General features: G+C 51.8%; 1 protein-coding gene across 1 annotated transcript in view; it reads left to right on the plus strand.

The window, feature by feature from the left end:
* LOC144115703 (bone morphogenetic protein 2-like) overlaps positions 1-22,957 on the plus strand; it is a 396,927-nt gene that overhangs the window by 235,956 nt on the left and 138,014 nt on the right. The window contains exon 3 of the mRNA XM_077650176.1: positions 4,303-4,448. Coding sequence (XP_077506302.1) covers positions 4,303-4,448 — 146 coding nt within the window. The remainder of the gene's footprint in view (positions 1-4,302; positions 4,449-22,957) is intronic.

Here is a 22,957-nt window from a genome sequence, read left to right on the forward strand (position 1 = left end):
AATTTCTACTCCTGCGTGCCAGACAACTGCGATCACGAATAAAAATTACAGTGGCCTTTGTGGCCTCCTTGCAGACGAGCTCCGAAGCTCGACTCCATTGCGCCGAGCACAGCCTCTGCGACTGCGGAATGTTGCGCGCGAGCAGGCTGGCGTTGTGTCGAGTCGGGCGGAAACGGCGGCACGAGCTGGGCCACAAAGGCGTCGAAGCGGAGGGAAGCGCACTGCGACGCCGTGGACACTGTGCGGCAACCAACTAAAAAGAAAAGCGGCGCGTGCTGACTCTGGCGGGCACACGGGGTCCCTATAGAGGACTGATGTCCCCGGTCTCATCCCGTCCTGCTGTGGTTTGCACACTTGCAGCTCTGGCAGTAGAGGCTGGTCGGTGACGCAAGTGCCGACGTATATCCGCGCTCGCTGACGTCACTGGGGCCTGCCCTGGCTCTATTTGCGGCCTCTCAAAACGCGGTACACCCATCGACCTCCAGGGTACTCTGTCGCAGGTGCCCGGAAAGAGCTCGGGCAAAGGTTGCCGGTCGCCCGAGGGCTGTGGTCGGAAAAGAACTTTGCGGTGGAAAGAATAGTACAGCCAAAGATGAGGAATTGGACGCAGTTCGTGTAGTTTGTAGAGCTGGGGACATTCTTGCAAAGTGACTGCTTCGAGGTTGCAAGAGAGAGAGAGAAAACATGTATTTAAAAAGAAATGGGTTTTTAATGGTTCCAGCGTGCTCGGTGCGAAAAGCTATATTCGATGCCACTGAGTACCTCGATTACTTGCCGTCGTCGAGTTTTGTCGCCTTTTATATGAAGGAGCATCAGATATACCGTATGCAAATATATAAAAAAAAACTGGAAACAAAGAAATGTTGCGCGTAGTTCTAAAGCCCCCGAACGCCGAAGCAAAAAGCTGATTAGAAGTGCACTTTGGCACTGCTGTAATGGTTCCGGCTATAGGTGGCGTGTTTTGGCGTGTTAGTGAAAGAACAGAAAAAGCCCCAAAAGCCGGTTGGAATGAACGCTAGTAAGGAGTAAGTGTGCAGGTGCAAGTTGGTAAGAGAAACGAAGGATGGTAGGTAGCTCCAGAAACAACCGGAGCGTTTACTGCTCAGCGGGGACGAGAGAGAATGGAGCGAGATGGAATGTAAACGTCTGGTGTCCCGTTAATGGTCTGTTGGCAGCTCAGAAAACCACTGCTAAACCATTAGCGCTCCGTTTCCCATGCTGTGCTGTTGCAGGAACGCGCGGAGCGCGGTAATGCAAAAGGCCGCCATAATACACGCCAGCGCAGCTGAGAGAAACGACTACAACAAAAGAAGAGCTGGAAAGGGAAAATGAATCAGGGAAGGATGGACTGATTAGGCGAAGACGGGATGTGAAAATAAGCCGCTTTGGCGGCCCGCAAGCTAACCCGTGCGAGTCACGCCTCATTTAGGCTGCTCAGGGAAATCGCTCAGGTCAAATCGGAAAGGCGAGGCGCTTTCGGGCTAAGCAAAGGTGTAGCAGAGTCCTAATTGCCCTCGTCACTGTCTCTTTGGAGCAGGAAGCAGGAAGCGTTAAGCGCAGAGCAGTTAAGAAAGCGCGGTTTTCAGTCCACGTGCGAAAAAAACAAAACAAACAGGCGTGTGCAGCAAAAGTACGCAACAGCAACAACAAAAAAAAAAAAACACGAAAAGGTAGAAACGCCGCCAAAACAACTGGTTAGCGGCCCACAGTGGTGGGGTAGGGGGCGGGGCAGGCGCGGAAAGAAAGTTCCGCGGCGGTCCCCCAGGAGCTCGCGTGCAGAAACTTTCACGCCGGGGGCGTACACCTTCGTCGTTCGTAGGCGGCGGTAGAGGTAGCGAAAAACCCGAACGAGTGCGCGCGAAACGGACGAGATCGATAGGCAATTTCGAAACGAGAGCGGTTAGCGAGCAAAAGCCGAGTAGGAGGAAGCGGCGGGTTACCACGCGCGGGAGGAGCGGGTCCCGGCTCGTCGTTGATTGAAAGCGCCCCTCGGCACAGGTGAGGAGGTGTGCGCGCGCGCCGGCTGAGCGAGCGTTGCGTGCGTCGCGCGGTGCCGCTGGGAAGTTTTGCCGCCGTTGGCGGATGCGCTGGCTCTGAGGGCGGTTGGCACGCGACCGCGTCGAGGCGATGCGAGTTTGCCCGGCCCCGTCACGTCAGCTTCGTCCTATGCTTTCTTCGTTTCGTATTTCTCGCCGGTGCTCAATAAAGCGACCAAAATGGAGAAGGCGCCGTTCCGCTGTCGGCCTTTAACTCACTGCGGCACGGAGTATATGCCACTTAAGGTCCTTGCGCAAGGGCACTTCGGAACGGTACCGAGCAACAAATAAGTTTGCAACACAGCAAAGTGGGCGAGTTGGTATTGCATCTTAAGGTACGAAACAGCGCAACTAACACGAAGGACCAGAAAAAGAAGTGTATTCTTCGTTTATTCTTCGTGTATTCTTCTTTTTCTGGTCCTTCGTGTTAGTTGCGCTGTTTCGTACCTTAAAATAAGTTCGGCGTTTCTAATGCGAGTGTCCCTCGCTGGACACCCGACCGTTTTTGGCAGTGCCTGCGCGATCGCCGTGGCCCTCCCGCTTGCGCTAGAAAAACGACTTTTTGGTAATCGTCGTGATAAATGTATTTACTTTTCAATGATATGCGTTGTTTATACCGATTATTGTTCGGTACGCCTGTATTGCGAGCAAAGTGCTGACTGCGCGAACAGATGTTTCTGTTCGGCTTGTCTGCCTTTGCCAAGTTTTTTGAGAAACACTGTCGCGCTAACGCGAAAGCTCCTGTGCAGCGCCTACAAGAGAGGTTAGCCTCGTTATCTCCGGAGTGTTTTTTGGATGCAGTTGCAGACAAATGACAAAAAAATGACGCTTATTAGAGGTCCTACACCTTCTGTTGTAATTCGCAAAACGCAATCATATTTGGCGCACTTGTAGGTGGGGCATACTTAATTAAACGTGCAAAATGTCTTAGAGCTGCATTTTGTGGTTATTTGCTTTTCGTTGCTCAAATGTCCCCGTAACCAATAGAACACGCCAAGAAGAACCCAAAGACGCTAAGCGAAACATTTTCACCGGGAATCTCCACCGCTGCCTCGAGAAAGTTGCCTGTCGCCCCGTTAAATCGTGCGGCTGTCTGGCGATGTGCAGCTTCCCCCCCCCCCCCCACCCCCCCCCCCCCCCCCCCCCTTCCGTTGCCGGCCCTCATCGTCTTCGGCCATTAGGCAGTCTCGGGGTTGAAATGCAATCCCCAAGAACGGGTCTGGTGTGTGGCGCCTCAGGGTTGCTCGGGGATATGCCTCTTTGGCTGATGGAGCGTCCTCTGCCGAGCAGCCTTGTCGGTCTGGCAAGCTCAGCTTTCTGAAACATCACTTGTGTTCGTGAGGTAGCTGCGGAATATTGTAAGATCCTGTTATGATCGTATTGATGGTAATGGTCTAACCTGTTAATGCGTGCCAAATCTTGCTTTTAAAGTTTGTCCTGCACCCGACTGCCGTACAAAACCAATGGGATGCATTTTTGGCATTGATTGCGAGGCAACTGTGGAATATTGTAAGGTACTGTTATGAACATACCGATGCGTTTTTGCCATTAAACGGCAGAAAACTGTTAGCGTCCCGAGGAGCATCTGCGGATATATTAGTTATGGTGCAATCTTACGGTGTTCGAAAAAATTGCATTCATAAGCAACTTTGCGCCGAAAAAATGCGCTTGTCCAGATTTTATGGGCATGAATAAAAGCAACGTACAGGGCCGGACCAATTGAACAGTCTAATTAAATATACTAAAACTTTCCTTAATTGAAACTATGGCCCATTTTTCGCCTCTATGTTATCAAAGACGAAATATTTTACAGCATTTAAAATTCGGCACAAGTATCGACAACACAATTACAGGGCGAGCGAGAAAGAATTCTTAATAAATGAAAAAGAAACCAAGAAGTTGCAATGGCTAACAAAGGCCACTGCAATTTCAAAGCTGCTTTTGGTTCTGCAGCAACCTTGCGCATTGAAAGAACAGCTAATGCAGAGTTCAGGTACCGAAGTTTTTGCATGCGTCTGGACATCGCGATTCGATTCTAAACTTGGGCGGAGCCATTAAGCATTGCGCGTTTGCAACCGTCATCAAGCCTGTAATGGACTATACACGAAGTAGGCAATTAGTTCTGCTGAGTATTACACTTCTCGCAGCCAATGGGTGCTTGGAAGCGATGAACGCCACCAGTGGATATATGGACATGCGCCTTTGGTGTTTAGCCTCTGGCCCTGCGGAGGCATCTTGGTCTGACCGCGCGCTTTTCCATTCGCAGAGAGCCCACTGCGCTTCTTCTTCAACGTGACGCCGAGCGAGTCGGACAAGGAGGATGTGCTCCAGGCCGAGTTCCACCTTTACAAGCTGCGCCCCAAGCACCGGACGCCAGACAGGCTTGGCGATGCCAAGTCCCATCTGCTGGAGGTGAGCGAAGCCGCGCTTCCAAGATTGTTATAGCACACTGCCGTTTACCACTACGGCCAGCTGCCGGTGAGAATGCGCAGTTGGCCCCGACCGGCCAGATGCAAGCCAGCTGTCGAAGCGCCTGCCCCCTCGGGTCCATCTGCGCATGCGCTTTGTTGGCTGGTGGTACACCGTTGCACCGGTATGCTGTATTTGTAGCGGCACGCACTGTGCAAAATCTTCCTACTTTCTGGCTGTTTTCTGCGTACGCCAAGGTGGAAGACTGTTTTTGAGGGTCGAGGCCACCGACCGTCGGCTGGCAGAGTTCTCAAGGTTGTGCAGCGACAAGTCCTGACAGTTCTGACTTTCCGCAGTGTTTCTGTGCGCGTGCACAATTCGTTTGCTTAGCTTTTTTTGTACAACCAGTGTCCTATAGGTGCCCATTTTACCTAATTCAACCTGCTGCCTCTCAGGCTAAGCTCTCTGCATTTGTTCCTTTAATTCTTTTTGCCTATACTTTTCTGACGTTAGACCTTTTTGTATGCAGACAACGCGCTACTGTTATTAGTGCTACTCAGCGCGAAGTGTACGCAGCATCGCCTGCCGTTTCAGAGAACTTGTGCGATAAGATTGCTCACAGGCACTGGTAAACATGAGTGGTAACGAGGTTCGACAACGGGAATTCTAGATAATTTTGGCATGGGGCAATTCATTGTTTGTTTCAAAAGAAGAAATCTTCTTGCTTCATGATTACTTACATAGGGCTGCATAAGGATTCAGTTGCACACTAACCACATCCCTTTTCATTTAGCCGTCATTTTTGGCGGTGACATAAAGCAACAACCAAAAGGGAAAAATGAAACTACGCATATAGTACCAGTCGTTGTCGCCGTATTCATCAACAGTATTTGCGGCTATATAATGACTGCAGACATTATCTGAAAAAAAAAACTGCAACCTAGGGACATTTATGTTTTGATAACCGCAGCCAGAACAAGTGAACAGCTCTTGATGCCATCCTCAACGCGTTACTCACGTTGCCTTTCATTCTTGAGTGTCCGAAGCGTTGGTAGCAGTGAAGTGACACAGCGCGCCTTCTTACGTCGGAATATCTCTTGTGGTACGCCAAGGTGGCGTCAGACTTAAAGTGAGTCAGACCAAGAGAACTGCGCTGAAGCTTTTGCATCAGTTTTGTTCATGAGAGGATTTTCGATTACAATACTTGGCCTAACCATTATGACGTGTCATTCATCCTTCGATAACCGTGCTGAGGAACATCGGGGTTGGTCGTTGATTGGAAGGGAGGCTTTATAATGCGTCAAGCGTCGGTGAGTTGAAACTTTTGCCTCGAGTGCTGCGTATGCGCGGAAGGAACATCCCAGAAGCAGATAGGCTGTGCGAGTTGCTGTGAAATTGCGCTACAAAGGATCGTTGAGTGACAGGGACGGCGATTCGTCGTCTCCAGAACAGGACGTCGACAGAGCGGATGCCCTCATTCGCCACCTCTTTCCACATGGACGCCAAAAAATCGCGGGTTTCTTACGAGCTATACTCTCGTCGCTATTCTTTCATAGTTTTGCGCTTTCGTTTTCACCGATCTGGCTTCTTATTTTAACGAAGATCTTGAGGGCCACAAGCACAAGAACTCTCAATGTTGCCCCGACTCCGGTCTTAGCATCAAGTGTAACTCTCCCTCGCCCGAGATCCTCGAGGCCACGAGGCTTTTCATCGTCAAAATGAAAGCACAACATAGCATACGCTACCGTGGTTCGACGAACCGGCAGTTTACTTCGGAACGCCGTCGTATTCGTCACGATATATCAGGACTGGGTTCTTCGCATACGAGCGAACGTCGACAGCCGACGAAAGCAACCACTTGCGAAAGAAACGTGCCTGTTCATTTTCTCTCTCACTCGCCCCGCTCTCTATACTGCGAGCCTCCCGGGACGTCGCAAATTAGCCCTCTCGCTGTTCTCCATGTACAGCCACTTGTTAGTCTTGGAGCCATTTCGCCCCATAGCGGCGTTGTTTTTCTGGGCCGCCTCGTTCGCAGAGGAAGATAAAAAAGGAAGTGTGGTGAACGAAAGGGGTGAGAAGGGCGCTGCTTGCGCCACCCAGGCACCCCGGGTAAGGCCACGCACTGTGCGCTGCTTCCGCACACAGGCAATTGTTTGTTGAACTTGCGGCCTTCCTCGACCCTCGAAGAGCGGCTCGGCGAGTTGACTCGTGCAGGGCAGTCCTTTGTTCGCTTCTGCTTCTCGCGCCGAAAAAGCTGTCCTCCTAAACAAACCGCGACTGCTTGATCGGCCACGCACACACACAGACGCGACGGAGAAAGAAACAGAGCCCTCCCTGTTCAAGTTCTATCGTCTGGGAGAGCTCCTGACGACAAGCAGAACACCAGATACGAAGCGGAAACTCATTCCTATAGGAAAGCGCGCGTCGTTGCTGCCCGAATCAGCTGGGTAGCGTGCGTTTCTTGTGTGTGTGTGTTCGAGGCGCCCTTCTCCGCCACTCTGCTGTTCTCCACGGGGAAGTACTCTAAAGAATAGGGCAGACAGAATTATAGATGTCTGTCTGTGTGCATTTTCTGCCGAAGCGCACAAACATTCTCTTACGCACGTACAAGTGGGGGGGGGAGAGAGAGAGACGGCAGTTTGACTTTTAAAGGCACGCGCTCACGCAGGCGCGAGACAATGCGGGCGCGGTGAGAAAGACAAACTGTCGTCGTCGGCGCCGACGAACCGAAAACGTAATCTGCATCGGCGCTGCGACTCGAGTACAAGCGGGCGCCCGGGCGACGAAGAAGTTTCGCTGGGGCTGCGGCAGCAGCGACAAACACGGAACGAGAGAGTCTCGCTTCCCGCACAAAGGAAGCGGTGCGCGAGCGAGGGAAAACAAAAACGCACTCTTCGTGAAGGACGTCGAGAGAGCGTGAATTCGCTGCGCTTGGTTTCGGCTGGCGTGTTTCGTTTCTTTTTTTTTTAGTTTATCGCTCTGCCGAGCGTGACTGTTCTCGGCTCGCGCGAGAAAGAAAAGAGTGACAGACAAACAGACAGACAGGGGCGAACGGACGGAAAACAAACACTGGGCTCTGCCGAGATTCTCCATCGCCTCAGCCCGTCGTCGGCGCCCGAAAAGACACTTGCGCCCACAAGCGGGCTAACAAAAGAACGCCGCAGCCTCCTCCGCGACCCGAGTTGAACAAACACTGGAGTCAGACAAACAATTCCGGCGGTAGCAGAAACCCTACCGGGGACGGAGCGACGGGAGGGGGAATAAAGGAAACGAGATAATCAGAAAGAAAGGCGTGGGAAGCGGGCTCCGCAGGAACCACTGGCAAGAAGCGTTGTTGGCCAAGAAGGCTAACGGGAAACAAAGATGGTCCGCGCGTCGAGCTGAAGCAAAGGCGTACGGCGTCCAATCGGAGATGCGGGAAAAGCGGATTGGCTCGCCGCAGCAAGACCTTTCTTGAGGCGGGTTTAGCAGCAAGGCGGGGGAAGGCAGAGGGGAAGGCGGCGGAGGTAGCGAAAAGACGAGAGATATGTCCTCCAGGCTCACATTTGCTAGATGCAAGGGAAAAATGACCGGCTACGCTGTCATTCCTTTTTTCGCTGCCATTATAATACTGTGTAATGAGTTTGCCGGTGTACTGCTCGGCGCCACGCCGACGCAGGATGTCCCCTGTTAGTTACTGAGCAGTGACAGCGCGGCCGTCGGTTTGACGCTTCCTTGCTTATCAACCACGTCTCTTATTTTGCTGGCTCTTAAATAGAAGTTATAGCTGTCACCCTCAAACTGAGGGCGGACTGCTCAACACATTTCGCACGTAACAACGCTGAACGGCTGACTTGCACCCGTCACTTCATAAGCAGTGATAGTCCTGCGTGCGATAGCCTGAGCGCAACTCCGCTCACAGACCGTTCCGAAGCGTTAACAATACAGATCATACGGCCCTTGGTTTGATGGTGCCCGGTTCGGCTTCCACTTCATAACACATTAATTGCGAGAGAGAGCATAGCTTGTTGCCCACGCCGTGACTCACAAACGCAAAGAATCCAGCCTGCAGAGAACAGGGCAGGGAAATTGGCTCGGGATAAAGTAAGCTTTCAGGAACGCTATGGACGGATTTCTTGCACATGTGTTACGGCAGTTCGTTTTCCACGGCTGCTTCGTTTCTTTGGTAGGGGCGCCTTGAGGCAGATCTGCTGGTGCTGTGCAGATGGGTGCGGCCAGTCTCGGCCAAGTTCAATTCGGAGACGCCCTGTTGGGCCGCTTCCTGTTCCAGTGCAATGTTTTCCCATTACACTTCCCGCTGGGGGGTATGGCCCGTATGTTGGTCGCGTTGGTCGAAAAGCGACAGTCGCGGGCCAGTCACTCGCTGCTCGATTTTGCAGCCTCGCGACTGCGAGTCACAAACCGCTTAACCAATCAGCGAGCGAGCCGAGCTTTCGTCAACGACGCCTCTCGCGGGTTCGCCGAGCGACGAACTGCGCTATCTGCTCCTTGGCTGCCGTAGTCGTCTCTAAGCCTAGCCGGTTTCACATCGATGCCGCGGCTGAGGGCGTTTCGGAACTGACCAGCGCTGTAACCAATATGCTACTTTCATCACGGTTTTATTGTGAACCCCATCTCATGACAATATAAAAATATGCTCGATTTCCGCGACGCTTTGAGCAGCGGAGAAAGCAGACGCCAGGCGATCGAGCCACTTTGGGCAACAGCAGCAAAGCGGCTATGAGAAGAAATTTGCTTGTATCCAGCAGCTCGTTATTGGCCAATGACCTTCAAAATTGATTAATTTTTGAATTTCTACTTCCAGATCATGGTGTGAACGTGAACAACATACTAGCGCATTTTTCTGACGCTAGCTGCCGGCATCCAGGCTGGCTGGCAGGCCGCTTGTACGGCCGCGGTGCACATTGCCGCTATATCTTCCCCTTCGCTCAGGTCGTCGCAATACATTGCTGATATCAAGGGACCAGAGCACTTTCGAGGGCCAAGCGCGAGCACAGGAGACGCGGCCAAAGCAGACGAAACTCTCGAAAGCGCGCGAACGGCGTCATTCCCAAGAGTTCTCATTTCAAACGAGAATGGAACAAGAAGGCGACCCGCAGGCCGCCCTTGGAAGTGTGAACATCGGTGTTGTCGAACTGCGGTGTAGTCACAGGCGACTGCTGGCCGCGCGACCTCTGCGACTCTAAAGTGTGAATAAGTCCTAAAAGATGCCATGCCGCATCGTTGCGCTTTCACTACGCAAGGCTTCGCTGAACCACTTAGCGGAAGAGTGGAGGCGATGAGCGTAGTATGGTATTCGGCTAGGGCGGAGGACTCCAGACGGAACGCGTGCATTAAAAGCGACAAATGCGATAAGCAGCTGCACGGGGCCCAGCGTCCTGTCTCAAAACAGGGCGCAAAAAAGAACGTCTTGTCGTGCAGGCCGCTTACGGATGTACTTATTTTTGTTTTTAGCCCTAGCTGTTAGCGCCCAGCTCCCTTCGCTTTGCGTTGCCGGCGACCTCTCACCGGTAGAGCACTCGTGGCTCGCGGTATATCTTGGTGGTCGTCCGGTGAGGTGCACGGTGACAATGATAAGTACGCTGCCGAACGCCTCGATCGACCTTTCAGGAAACGTCCTGGAATTCTTCAGGAGCTCCATCGCCGGTTTTGATTGCACTTCGTCAGTCCTCCTTGCTGTCGACATCAACGTCGATGTCATGACGGCGAAGGAATTTGTCGTCGGGGTCGCATCGATTAACTTCGTTACCGGAACCGATCCAGCGCAGTCAACGTCGCGAAACATGGACATTGACGTAGAGTTCAACAGAGAGCTCAGTGTAAAAGTAATTACGAAATCATGCCCACGCATTTCCTTGACCGCAAACAGCTCCAATCAGGATACAAGGAATGAAACCGGCACGGAGCCAACAACGCAGTAGCCGTACGCAATGTCACGCGTTTTCGTGATATAATGTTTAAGCATTATCCTATTATCACCATCACTGCAAAAAACTCGTTATGCATTGCATCATCATTTGGTCTATAATTTCGTGGACCATCAAGCGCTGATAACACACCGCGCCATTGAGGTAAGCGCCATTTTTTTTTTGCTGGCTCTTTGCAGTGGGCTGTAGTGGAGCAGCTCGGTACGAGTGCCCAAAATAAAAATAAACGTGTGCTTCTATGTACAGTCCCTAGGGACCCGCTATGGTGGCTCAGTGACTAGTTGTAGCGTCCAGTTGCTGAGCCCCGGGTTGCGTGATCGAATCCCCAGACCGAAGGCAGCATTTTGACGATTGCTAAATGTAAAAAAAATTAGAAGACGCTTAAACTTCGCCTTGAAGAGTGGAACGCGACAGCGTGTTGCAGCACGCCATCGCCATCGCCCGTTCGGCGCGACGCCTTGCCCGTTAAGGCGCGCTCACATTAGCGGGAAAACGCGCAACGCTGGACGTTTTCCGCGTGCCGCTTCCCGCGCAAGCCGGTTTTTCTCCCGCGGACAGCCTGCTCTGCCGTCCCGCGGAGCGATGGGTTCGGTACCTATTTTTCCCGTGCCGATGACCAGAACAGCCAATGGGCGCCGACCGTGAACCGTGACGTCGGTCCCAGATCAGTGACCCCGTCGGCGGAGGCGGAGGCTGCGCGCGTCCGGCCGGCCGGCCGGCCGGCCGGGCACTCGGCGGCTGCTTTGCCAGGGCGACGGGAGGGGAGCTAGCAGGGTGCGCTTTCCAGTCTTCTCTAGTGTCACGTGACTATCCCCTTCTCTTTCTGCTCGTTCGGGTCCTCCCTCAGCGCCTCATCTCTCCACATTCCAAGACAACCGCAGCGAGAAAACGCGCGCAGTGTGAGCGTCATTCTGAGGAGCTGCGAGGCAGCGTCGACGTTGACGCCGTGCCGGCGCGGGAAGCTTCCCGCTAGTGTGAGCGCGCCTTTAGACGAATCGCTCTGCTACGTGCGGTGAAACGGACGTGCGGAGCGGCAAACCACATAGAAGCGCTGCCAGGCGCCTTGCCGAAACGCGCGGGAATCAAGTTGCAGTCGTAGTTCATCGGCACATCGTTCTCGACAAACCCGTCGCCACGAACGCCAGCATAGCTTCCGCGCCAAACGAACGGGCAGCAAGCCGCAAGCTTCGTGGTGAACGCTCTTTGGATATGCGCTGCGTTGTTTCGCCGCTCACCGCGCGATTCCTGCGTGCCCGCACGGCCCCACTGCGCCCGAACGAGACGAGCGGGAGGCGCTGATTTCGGCCTTCTAATGAGCCATAGGTCAAACATCTTACGGCGCGGTTCGGCTGTCCACCGATATATGCGAGACAGTTACTGCGCCATTTCCTTTTTCAATTTTCTTGGGGCAGTGGCGTACATTGCGAGGAGGAGGAGGGAGGGATTTTTTGCTCACGGGGAGGATGAGGGATTTTTCGCTCACGGGGAGGAGGAGCGATTTTTCGCTGACGGCCGACGCCGACGACACCGGCTTTTCTGCGACACGAGCTCCTTAACGCTGTCGCGTTAAAAAATTGGGGGACGCTTAAGCTTCGCCTTGAGTACAACGCGATAGCATTATCTGGTCCCGTACGCACGTCTGCCCATTTACCTAATTCCTAATTAGCGTATTCGTAATTACTCAAGAACGCATCAGTATATGTATCGAAGTCACTTCACTGAGTACAGCCGCCACGGTGGCTCAGCTGTTATGGCGCTCGGTCGCTGACCCGAAAGTCGCGGGTTCGATCCTGGCCGCGGTGGTTGCACTTCTGTGGAGGAAAAACGCTGGAGACCCGTGTACTGTGCGATATCAGTGCACGTTAAAGAACCCCAAGTGGTCGAAACTATCCGGGGTCCTTCACCAGCGTCCTTCATAGTATTAGTCGCTTTTGGACGTTAAACCCCCATAAAATCGAAACCTAAAACCGAAACTTCACGAAGTCGAAGACCACAGCTCATTCACTAGGTCTACCTTTATTCAGCTTAAACCAACGAGAATACATGGCCTATCGGGAAAGAAAAAAAGAGCCTTACTGGCCTAGGGTAGCGCACCCATCTCGCAATCTGGAGGTCCTGGTATCTATTCCTACCCAAACCAGAGTTAACCCAATTTTATTTTTAGCTCAGTTTGATTAATTATTTGCTTCCATCACGATTTTCCTCCTACGGCCATCGACGCCAGCAAAACCGACGACGAGGACGCCGGCTTTTCTGCGACACAGGACACATAAATGCACATGCAATCATGCGAGGTGACACAAAAATTCTGCGTTACCAGCATTGGTTGTACATTTTGCTGCTGCAATGTTCTTCTTCCCGTTGCGCTGTCGCTTTTACGTTTTAGTGCTGCGTGGGCATCTCCCGGCTGCGTCTTGAGGGAGGAAGTGGGTGGATGGGTAGTGTGTAGGGCCTTGTGGAGGGTGGTGAGCGTGGCGTCGGTAGGTAGGAGCTAGGTTGTTTTGCGATGGGTAGCGGATGCTTGACGGTAAAGGAGGGTGAAGGTAAAAGGAGGGGGAGGGGTTAGTCGATGGAGGTGTTCAGGAGAATGGATGTGGGTGTTTAGGCGGGTCAAGGTTTGTTCTTTGGTGGTTGGTGGACGATTTGGAAGGGTGGAGGGAGAAAGCGAGCGGGTAGCGGGCGGAGGCCTCCTGGAGGGTGGCGGCATCACGGAACACCAGACGGACAGATTTCGGGGAAGTGATTGCAGTAATGCTAGCCGATTAAAAGGGCTGTGTGCTGTGCGTTGTCATCGCTTGCTAATGAACCCCTGGCGGTCAAAATAAATCCTGAGCCGTCCACTACGGCGTCTCTCATACCCCACGTGAAGCTTCGAGACGTTAAATCCTGCATTCCACAATCACTCGGGAACGACCCTAAGTCTGTGGTTGATAAAAAGGCTAGCCGCATTTGGACGACAACTGCGCCATCATGAACCACAACCCGAAACGAGTGCCGAAACCACGAGCGGCGTCTAGCGTGCTTTGTGGCTGCACCGGGGGCCAAAACAGCGCTCATAAGACAACCGCGCGTGGGCCCATTGTTCGGGTGCTGAATGTCGCCTGGTGCACTGCTTCGCCGCAGGACCGCCCCGTCATGCGGAGAAGCGGCAAATGCGAGTTGCATCGCCGCCGCCTCCGCACACAGAGGGAACAAATGGCGCAGCCCAGTGGTTAGTGGCGTGCGCACAGCGGACGAAAGCTGGCCGCCACAATGAACAACCGAATGGGGGCAGAGAGGAAGGGCGAGAGACGCATTCCCTGTCTGTGTCGCGCCGGCGTCCGAGCGTTTTGGGCGGCCTTGTTTAGCTGCGCAAAACGGCCGGCGATTTGTCCTCGCTTCTCCTTTCGTGTCCGCCGTCGACCGAGCCGGCACAAAAGCGCCGCGTCGGTTGCGGCAACAAAGGATTCCGCCGCAAAGTGCCCAGAACAAAAACTCAGGGGAGGGAGGTGGATTCTGGTGGAGAAGAACAAGAATAAAAAACAAGAGAGAGGGAAAAGCACATTCGTCTGTCTGCCTCCCCAGACACATGGTATTGCGGGCAAAGCAATTGTCTGCTCGTCGCCGCGTCGGACGCGCGCCACCGCTTTCGTCACGCAAGCGCGCACGCGATGCCGCCAGCCAAGGAAAGAGCGGACGGAATGGCGCGGGCGGGCCATGAATGAGCCGGGAGAAGCAAGGGCAACCGAAGAACGATCTACCGGATGAATAAAAATACGCGAGTAATAAATAAAGCTCGCGTGAACATCTTACTGCGGCGCGAATGCAAGGCTGGTTCACAACTACTTCTCTAGTGCGGGAGTTGCCGTCGCCAAGATGGTTTAACTGGAGCTTTTGGAATGTGAACATACCACTCGGGCCCGTCGACGATTCCGCGATGCCGAGAGCGAATGAAGACATGAGTAAGCAAGACGAGAAAGGACCTGAAAACCCAAGAGCCAGCGTGGGTATGAGAGGATAAACATTTGGAGGGAGAGGAGGCGCCTCTGTCGGAAGAAAAAGGAAAAGGTCTGAAGTCTGCAGTGAATGCAAACATTTAGGCATAATCTTGTCAACACAGTGCGAGAACTAGCAAGGCCATAGCAAAATTAACCAAATAGTTTCATGACTACGCCACTTCCGGTAGCTGACAAACTGGGACATATTAAAGGCGCGTTGCCCCGGTCTACGGCGTGGCCGTCAGTATATTCTTCGTCATTTTTGCGGCGATATTCAGGAATGTTTGTTCGCCCTTCGACGGTGAGCGGATGAGGGTCAGTTTACAGTTGCAGTCTTCGGTATCAGCTCCACCGATTGCACGCTGGCGGCTTCTTCGTTACAAAGTTGGGCATGAAAATCAGACGCTGAAGTTGTGTTTCTTGGTTCGACATTTTGATGCATGGTTTCCGTTACCTGATAATCGTTTACAAACCGTGAGCTTTCTTTTTTTATAGCGCAGGACAGAGCCAAAGGCTGCCTGAAACTTGATGCAGGCTGCCTCTAAGAACGGTATGTTTCATGAAGTGGAGATTCCGGAGGTTTTAACAGTGAGGGGTAAGCCAGATAAAGACCGTGGGAAAAATGTGAATTCACAAATTGGGAGGGAGACGTCAAATATTTGATTGCCTGTTTTCTTGCTTGGAATGCTGCGCAAGACAGCGTTCATGGATCACTACGTGTGATTAGCCGCCGTCAGGTAAATAATCTATAACTGAATTCCTTCTCTCTGAAAACCGAACGATGGTTATAAGATGGAAGTTTACTTCAGGTCACATGAGGCATAAAATAATTTTGCGGTATAGTCGCTTCCTGGTTGTTTTAGTTCGCTCCAACTCTGACTCCAGCTTGTCCCATGAGTTGGAATGTCGAATAATGAACGGGCAGCCGTACTAACTCGGTTTGTTTTCTACCTCACGGGACCTGAAGTCAAGTTTGACGTCATGGCCACCATTCGGCTGTTCAGTCCAATGCTGAAGCTACGTGAAAAAAAAAAAGAATCTGTTTCAAGTTATTTGCCGGGTGCAGGCGTATTCTACATGGCGATTTGTGTAACTTAAGTCTTGCGCATCATTATAAAGCAAGGAAGGACAGCCACAGTTTGATGTCTGTAGCCCGTGAAAAATGAACGGAAAGCGCGGGTGCGTCATGCTTGTCCTGGTCTCCCTTTGTGACATTCCCGACCGCCGAAGCAGAAGTCTCCGCTGCGCGCCGGCAACTGTCGTACTCGGTGAATGCGACCGGAATATGGTAACGGGGACCGCGGACACGGATGCGGGTGGTGGATGCAGGCAGTGCGCGCCCTTTGTCGAGATCGTGACAAACGGGCGCCTGTTTTCGTTGGCAGCTGTGGATCGGCGCTGCGAGCGCATATGTGATTGCGGTGCGCGCCTTGAGGCGCATTGTCCTTGACGAGCAGCAAAATATGCCTCGTCGTGGTGTACCCGCCGTCATTCCCGGAAAGACCTATTTTGCCTATCTCCATGTCCAGCGGCGCCTGTATATCTGTGATGATGTGTCGTGCGGTGACTGTTCTCGCGGGTTCCACGCACAAATGACCCCCCCCCCCCCCCCCCACCATTCTATTTTCTTTTTTTTAAGGTTTTGTACTGGCTGTGCCGTCTGCTGCCTCATTTTTTGGCCTTATTAATTGCACCGCTCGTTTATGGCACGTGTCTGGGCTTTTATTCCGTATCTCCTCTTTTGCTAGCTACTGACAGTGTGCAGCTAGGGTTCTTGAGCGTGGCACTTGATATTTTTTTTTGGATGAGATTCATAAAATCGATTGGTATATTTAGTTCGTGCTCAGTTTGCGCTGTCATTGTCCTTTGTAGTTAATATAGTGATGCGCTTGTAACGTCACGCCCTCGTGATAACGTGGTCACGTGCTCACCGATTAAATGATAATATGCAAACGGAGGTGCAGTGGTCAAGGTCATTTCCTCTTCTGCTATGTAAATGCCACCTCCTGTGCATATGCAAAGTCCAGTAGAGAATATAGAGTAAATAAACGAGAGAAAAATTACACCGGTTGTGCGCGCAATCACGTGGGCCTTCTGCGGTTTCCTTCTCAATCGGCACATGTGCATATTCCCGGGAAGCGTCGCATGGCTTGCTTATGAACACGGACGAAGAAACCGGTCACTGCAGCGCTATCGTCGGCCCAGGGCGCACAGCTCTGCCAGCACTCACATGGTGCACCCAAGAAGCTTCTGCACTTGGCAATCGAAGTGCATTTTGGGGTTTGACGTATTGCCATTCGAACTGACGCGTTCAAGTATACCCTCCGTAGTCACTCAAAATATTGTTGAAATGCATTCAAACAAAAACAAAAACCACGTCATTCCACAATGTGTTCTTACACTGTGCGCCACCCACATCCGATGCAAGTTCTCTTCAAGCATGTCGAGCCAAGCCAAGCAGCAAAGAACCAGCCTCCAGCCAAAAAGATTGTGGGTATCTTAAGTCACTGCTGCGCAGCTGGATCAAGCTGTTGGCTGTATATAGTGCACCACAAAGGACGTATTTGTTGGCCCGAGGTCGGCCCGCACCGACCAACTTATTTTGTTATCCGCCAGAGCTCAGCCCGTTTTTTCGAATATAGTGCCGGATCCGGTCCGCCCCCCCTATCGCCGGAAGCAACTCTCATAACCAAAAATTCTGGACAGAATCATTTTTTAACGGTAAAGAGTCTATGAACGGGAATTTTTCATATACTGTAGGATTTCACTATAACAATAAAAAAATTGGAGGGGACACCTGAGTTCCGCCTTAAAGGATATGACGCGACAGCGTCATTGGTCAATTCCCTTATAAGCAGAAGGTCATTCTCTACTTTACATTCAGAGCTCCCAGGGAGTGCTCATATACCCCTCCTGGCACAGTAGTGCAGCGGTTAAGCGATGCCCCATTGCCCGGCGATGGCAGGTGCTCCCAGCGGTGGGCCTTGTGCGGCCAAGGTTGCTCTTCCCGAGCGACCAATCATTGATTTAACTGCCACCTGCCACGGTGGGCAGTTTGCTCACTATCCGGTGGGCAGGATGTGATGACGCCGCAAGGTCACGTGACCTAGGTGGCCCACCTGCCTCCTGGGCAGGGTTGCTCTCTGGGCACCACCTGCCAGAGTCATGTTCGTGATTTTTCGCTCACAACGCCGCCGACGCCAACGCCAGATTTCCTGGGCAACGAGGCACTTAACGTTATGCTGTTAATACATCCGCAGATCTCCCGTCGACATGCTTGCTTTTTTTGCTATTAAAGGGGCTGTGAAGAGGGCTCTAATAAAGTTGCGGCATGCCTGGGATATTGAAGCACACTTGTTCACGAATAGTGTCGGATTTTTTAAATGCGCTTTGTAGAAGCTGAGTTATCTGTAGATAAAATTTGAATCTCGGCGTCTTCGCGTTTTTCCCTCTCCTCTCGTCACTTTTTGCACCCTGGAAGGTAGGCGCTCCTTCGCCGACCCCCCTTTGGGAGCGGAGCTGCGCGACCCACCGGAGCTAAGCGGCTTATTGGCCGCGGCCACGGTAGCTGCCTGATGTCTGAAAGAATCTAACCAATGGCCACCTCTCACCTTGTCTACGCAGATGCGGGGTACGGAGGAGGGTGCGAGCATGAAAATGTCGCCGGGGAGGGCTCGCCATCCTTGAAGCGTGATTGTGGGTCGTCTGCTGCGTGTAGAAGAGTATTATTTGGCTCTGCTTTTTATGGCAACACAGTGTAGTTATTAAGTGAATTAATTTGCTCTCCTCGGAAGGCGTTTCAGAGCCCCTTTAGTGTTTTTTGTTACCGTCAAAAGCGTTCCCCATTGGTTTAACTATGGCTGTCTTAACTGCTCGATGCGGGCGATGGAATGACTTTAAAAGAAAGATTTTGCTAGGTCATATAGGAAGGATATGGGTCATTACCTTCGATATTTTCACAACAATACCTTACAATTTCCCAATATTCGAAATTTTTGTCCCAGAATGTTGGTCATGAGAATAAATCCCACAACCAGCTGGCACTGATATACGTCGCATCAGGGGATGAACGCTACGCGATTTCTGTCCCAGTGTTTGCAAGCATGTGTCCAGCAGCTAGCGAATTCACAGACGGTTCGCGATGAAAACGAAAGAGGCCCTAGAACTTGGACAATGAAGCGCGCGAGGAGCTTCGTCTTTTCTAACAGTAGAAAGCTGTAGGTTGCCCCGATGGGCCATATCCGGCGCTGGTATCGAGGCATCCCTTGAAAGATTCTTTGTTCTCTCCACGAAAGAACGCATAGATATTGTTGTGGGAATGTCGAGCCTTTTGTACGGGACGTTGGATTATCAGCGGAGACACACCCTTGCTTGGGCTAGGGTGATTCTGTGACCACGACCCTACCTTTGAAAAGGTAACTTGGTTTATGAATCTTTGAAAACAATACCGGTGCCCAAAGCACGTATGCCACCTTCATCCTCTTCGAAGCGTAATGTGCGTATGGCAGATTCAGTAGTTATGCAGTTCTGTCTTGCTTGATTTTTTTTTTATAACATAATTTGTTTCCTCAGGGCATAAGGGGAGTTGGGAAGGTAGAAAGAGGAAAGAAAGAGTGGCTGGGCTGTTATATGAAGGAAAAAAGGTGGGCCGATCTAATGAAGGCGAGGAGGGAGCGGTGATGCGGCCCCTGCGTCCAAGCAATATATGAGGGCGGGTTGTCTAGCGGGAGACCCGCTGCTGCCACGTGGCGAATTCTCGCTAGCTTCAGCGCCGGGCAAACCCACAACCAGTGGTGAATATCAGCCTCAGTATCTTGAGAGTTGCAGACAGGACCCTGCGCGCGGATATAAACCTTGAAATTGCGGCCACTTTCGCGTCACGGTAGGAGTGACGGCAAGCCCGACCCGGATCCTCTGAAGCACAACCTGCTCTGCACGGGTAAGACTGCGGGGGAGAGTTATCGCACACGGAGGGGGGAGAACACGCGTTTGGCGCTGGAGGAGTTCCTTTCTTCTGAGGAGTAGGGTAGCATCATCCATGCTGAGGAACCGAGGTGTTGATGAGGGCAGGGTCGCCAAGCGGGTTGTAGAATCTGTAGAGCTTTGTGAACTTAGCAGGTCACGTGGGACCCACTCAATTCGAATGGCTTGCGATTTGCGGGCCGCCAGACGATGTATATTCTGGCATATTTCTGGGCTGCGGCTGACGCGTCGGAGCAGACGTGTTGCTTGAAAGGCGGAAATGCGGATGGCAATGGGCTGTTGGAAGCAAGGTAACTGCGGCTACAGAGCGAAGCGTGTCTTCGATAGTAACCAGCTCAGCAAAGAAGGAAGGAGGAGGCTCCGCGAATCGAAACCTGGCCGTCTTGTTCAGTGCAGGCTTGCACGGACAATAAACTGCAGTTCTTTCACCGATCTGGATGCTGGCAACTTGGTATATAATGATTGAGTTTCGGAGTAGGTAGATATCTTCTTCCGCGATTCGCTCGTGAAGGGACGATGCCGCATAGGATGAGGTTGGTCGACGAATATCGGTAGGTTTGTTGTCGCTCAGCTGCACAAAGTCCCATTGAGGAAGAACTGAGGGTGGCGGCGACAGTATGGTGTGTGATGAAGCACAGGTCCGGAGTGCTCGCGGTGAATGCAAAACGGTGACCTTAAGGCTACGAGAAAAAACTGCTTTATCTTACCGGTACTGACCTACGGGGCAGAAACGTCGAGGCTAACGAAAAGAGTTCAGCTTAAGTTAAGGACAACGCAGCGAGCCATGGAAAGAAAAATGATAGGTGTAACGTTAAGAGACCGGAAGCGGGCAGAGTGGGTGAGGGAACAAACACGGGTTAATGACATCTTAGTCGGAATCAAGAGAAAGAAATGGGCTTGGGCAGGGCATGTAATGCGAAGGCAAGATAACCGCTGGTCCTTAAGGGTAACGGAGTGGATTCCAAGAGAAAGTAAGCTTAGCAGGAGGCGGCAGAAGGTTAGGTGGGCGGATAAGATTAAGAAGTTTGCAGGCAAAGGGTGGATGCAGCTGGCAAAGGACAGGGTTAATTGGAGAGACATGAGAGAGGCCTTTGCCCTGCAGTGGGTGTAGTAAGGATGATGATGATGATGATGATGATGATGATGATGATGATGATGATGATGATGAAGGCTACGAGCATCACGGCGCTGCTGCACAAGCTCACCAAGTGTGTTAAACTGGGCTTTCTCTTGAATTGCCACGATCGGTGTGATGCGGGGAATGCAAGTGATGGTTCTCATAGCCTCTCGATTGACGGCTTCCAGATGATCCCACTCAGCCCTGATTAAGTATTGTAACTGTGCTTGGTAAATGAGGCGTGAATGCAAAATCGCTCTTGCCAAATGTCGTGCGACGTGGGAGTGAGCGCCACGGGTTTTGTCGCTTCATGATCTAATCCACAAAATCATGTTCGCAAAATCCGTGATTTTGCGGACAGAAAAGGAAGCTCGCATTATAACTAAGATGTACGTTACAAAAAGGGCCTCACAAGAACACACGGTACTAAAGGAGAACATACATGCAACACGGGCGCCAACTTTTGACCAGACGTTTATTGAGTCTGATCAGGGTTATCAGCCGGTTTGCGCGGCTTCCTTTGAGCTACAAAAGAAGCTGCAGGGTTAACCTATATTATCACAAAATAGAAGAAACAGTACGATTTTCTAGGAGTATGAAATACATGAGTAAATGAGCGTGAGACATCACCGATCGAAGCCGCATGATGTGGGATAGTTCAGTGTGATGCTCATTACCGAAAAAAATTAACAATTAAACAGTAAAGACAGCATGCCGGATGATTCCAAGTAACGCAGCGCTCGCGGACGACGGTCAAGGACAAGAAGCGGACACAAGTGTCCACTTTTTTGTGTCCACTTCTTGGGCTTGGCCGTCGTCCGCCAGCGCTGTTTTTCAGAATGATTACCAACAAAGAGCAACCTGCCTTGATTACGCCTGTTCATTGGTTTCAAGGTGTATTCGAATGATGAAGGCACATTGTCACCAGCACGGAAGCCTTAGTGAAATGGTTGAATGGTAGCAAACAAAAGTAGGGCGTCTATAATCCTTTGTGTGCTTCGGGAGCTAATAGCGGGCTGCAAGCACAGCAAATGAGCGTCAGTAAAACAAAATGCTCTTTGGCATGTTCTGCATTTTCTGCATCGTTGCATTGTTTTTTCTCGCATTCCACATGCCACGTAATATTAGTGCAGCTTGAAAGTTTTCACACGTTAAATTATTCCTTGAAAATTTGTGCGTTATCTTGGCTTGCCGTTTGTTAACCTCTTGAGAACATAGGAAGGACGTGTACAGTAGAAGTAACCGTTTAATCCTCAAACCCGCTCCCTTGCCGCTAAGCGTACAGGCCCGAGCCCGGCAAACAACTGCTGCACCCCGTCCGGCCCGGGCCGCGCCGGGCCGGTGTTGGACTTTTGGGCAAAGCCGAGTACATGTAGTGCTCTACTCTCAACACCCCACTGGCTTCTCTGCGACGCGCTTTCAGGTATACATGTATTTTTAAAAGACGCAGTCGTGTCTGGATCTGTATGCTGATGGTGCAGCGACTTCGCTGCGACTGCCTAGATAACTGAGCCGTTCACATGGCGTCGACTCGGAAAAAACCGGTCTCGCTGCGACCCTTTCCCAGACACTCTTCAGCTGAGCCATCTGCAAGGGTCCGCGCTTTAAGTCCTGCGCTCGCATCGCACAGCAAACGTGACGAGCGTCCGACATGCTTTGGGCCTGAATGCTTCTCCGTTCCCCACTTTTTTTCTTTTTCACGGCGCGCTCACTCTCTTCTGTTACACGGCGCCCCTGTGCCTTGCTGGGGTCCTTTTTTCTTTGAATGCCCCACATGTCGCATGACTTTTCAGAATATATAGAAGGTATCGTAAAGGAAATTGTTTAAAACAGATGCTAATTGTCTTGACCAGTTGTTTGTTAACCTCTTGAGAACATTGCGAACATTCAGTAAAACTACCCGTCTATCACGTATATCCCGAGCACGGCACAGGCCTGAATCGAGCCCTGACCGCGGCTGAAACCCCAAGCCCGGCCTAGGTCCGGCAAAAAATTGAGGCTAGGCCAGCTTCAGGCTTTTGGGTATGCCGGACGTGCAACAGCAGTTTAGATACTAAAGTGCCACTCGAGGCGTGGTGAGCGCAGGAAACATGCAACTTCGCCTAGCCGCCTCCTCCCACGCACAGTATCAAGCGTGTCAGATCCGAGGTCTTCGGTATGCAGCATGCTAACAACCTCTTTCAACGCACTTGTAATGTACAGTGGTAAAAGTTTTCTGCGCCGCTGCGCTTACTGCTGTTGACTTCTTCTATGCGAAATAAAAATGCGCATTGGAGATCCTTTTCGAAAAATGGCTGTGCAATTAGAACATTAGGAGGCTATCAACCGCGCGCAAAACTTGTCAGGCGAGCGCAGCTACGGCTTGCAGGGACTGAATTTACATGGCAGGGGATAGAGGCCATCGCAGGCATAATCCTCTGCAGGTGTCGGTCGACTCGCTCCAAAAAACATGCACAAAATGCAGGCGCGTATAAAGACCAGTCGGTACAAACAAACGTCGTTATTTAC

The sequence above is a fragment of the Amblyomma americanum genome, chromosome 1, assembly GCF_052857255.1.
Source record: "Amblyomma americanum isolate KBUSLIRL-KWMA chromosome 1, ASM5285725v1, whole genome shotgun sequence".
NCBI lineage: Eukaryota > Metazoa > Arthropoda > Arachnida > Ixodida > Ixodidae > Amblyomma > Amblyomma americanum.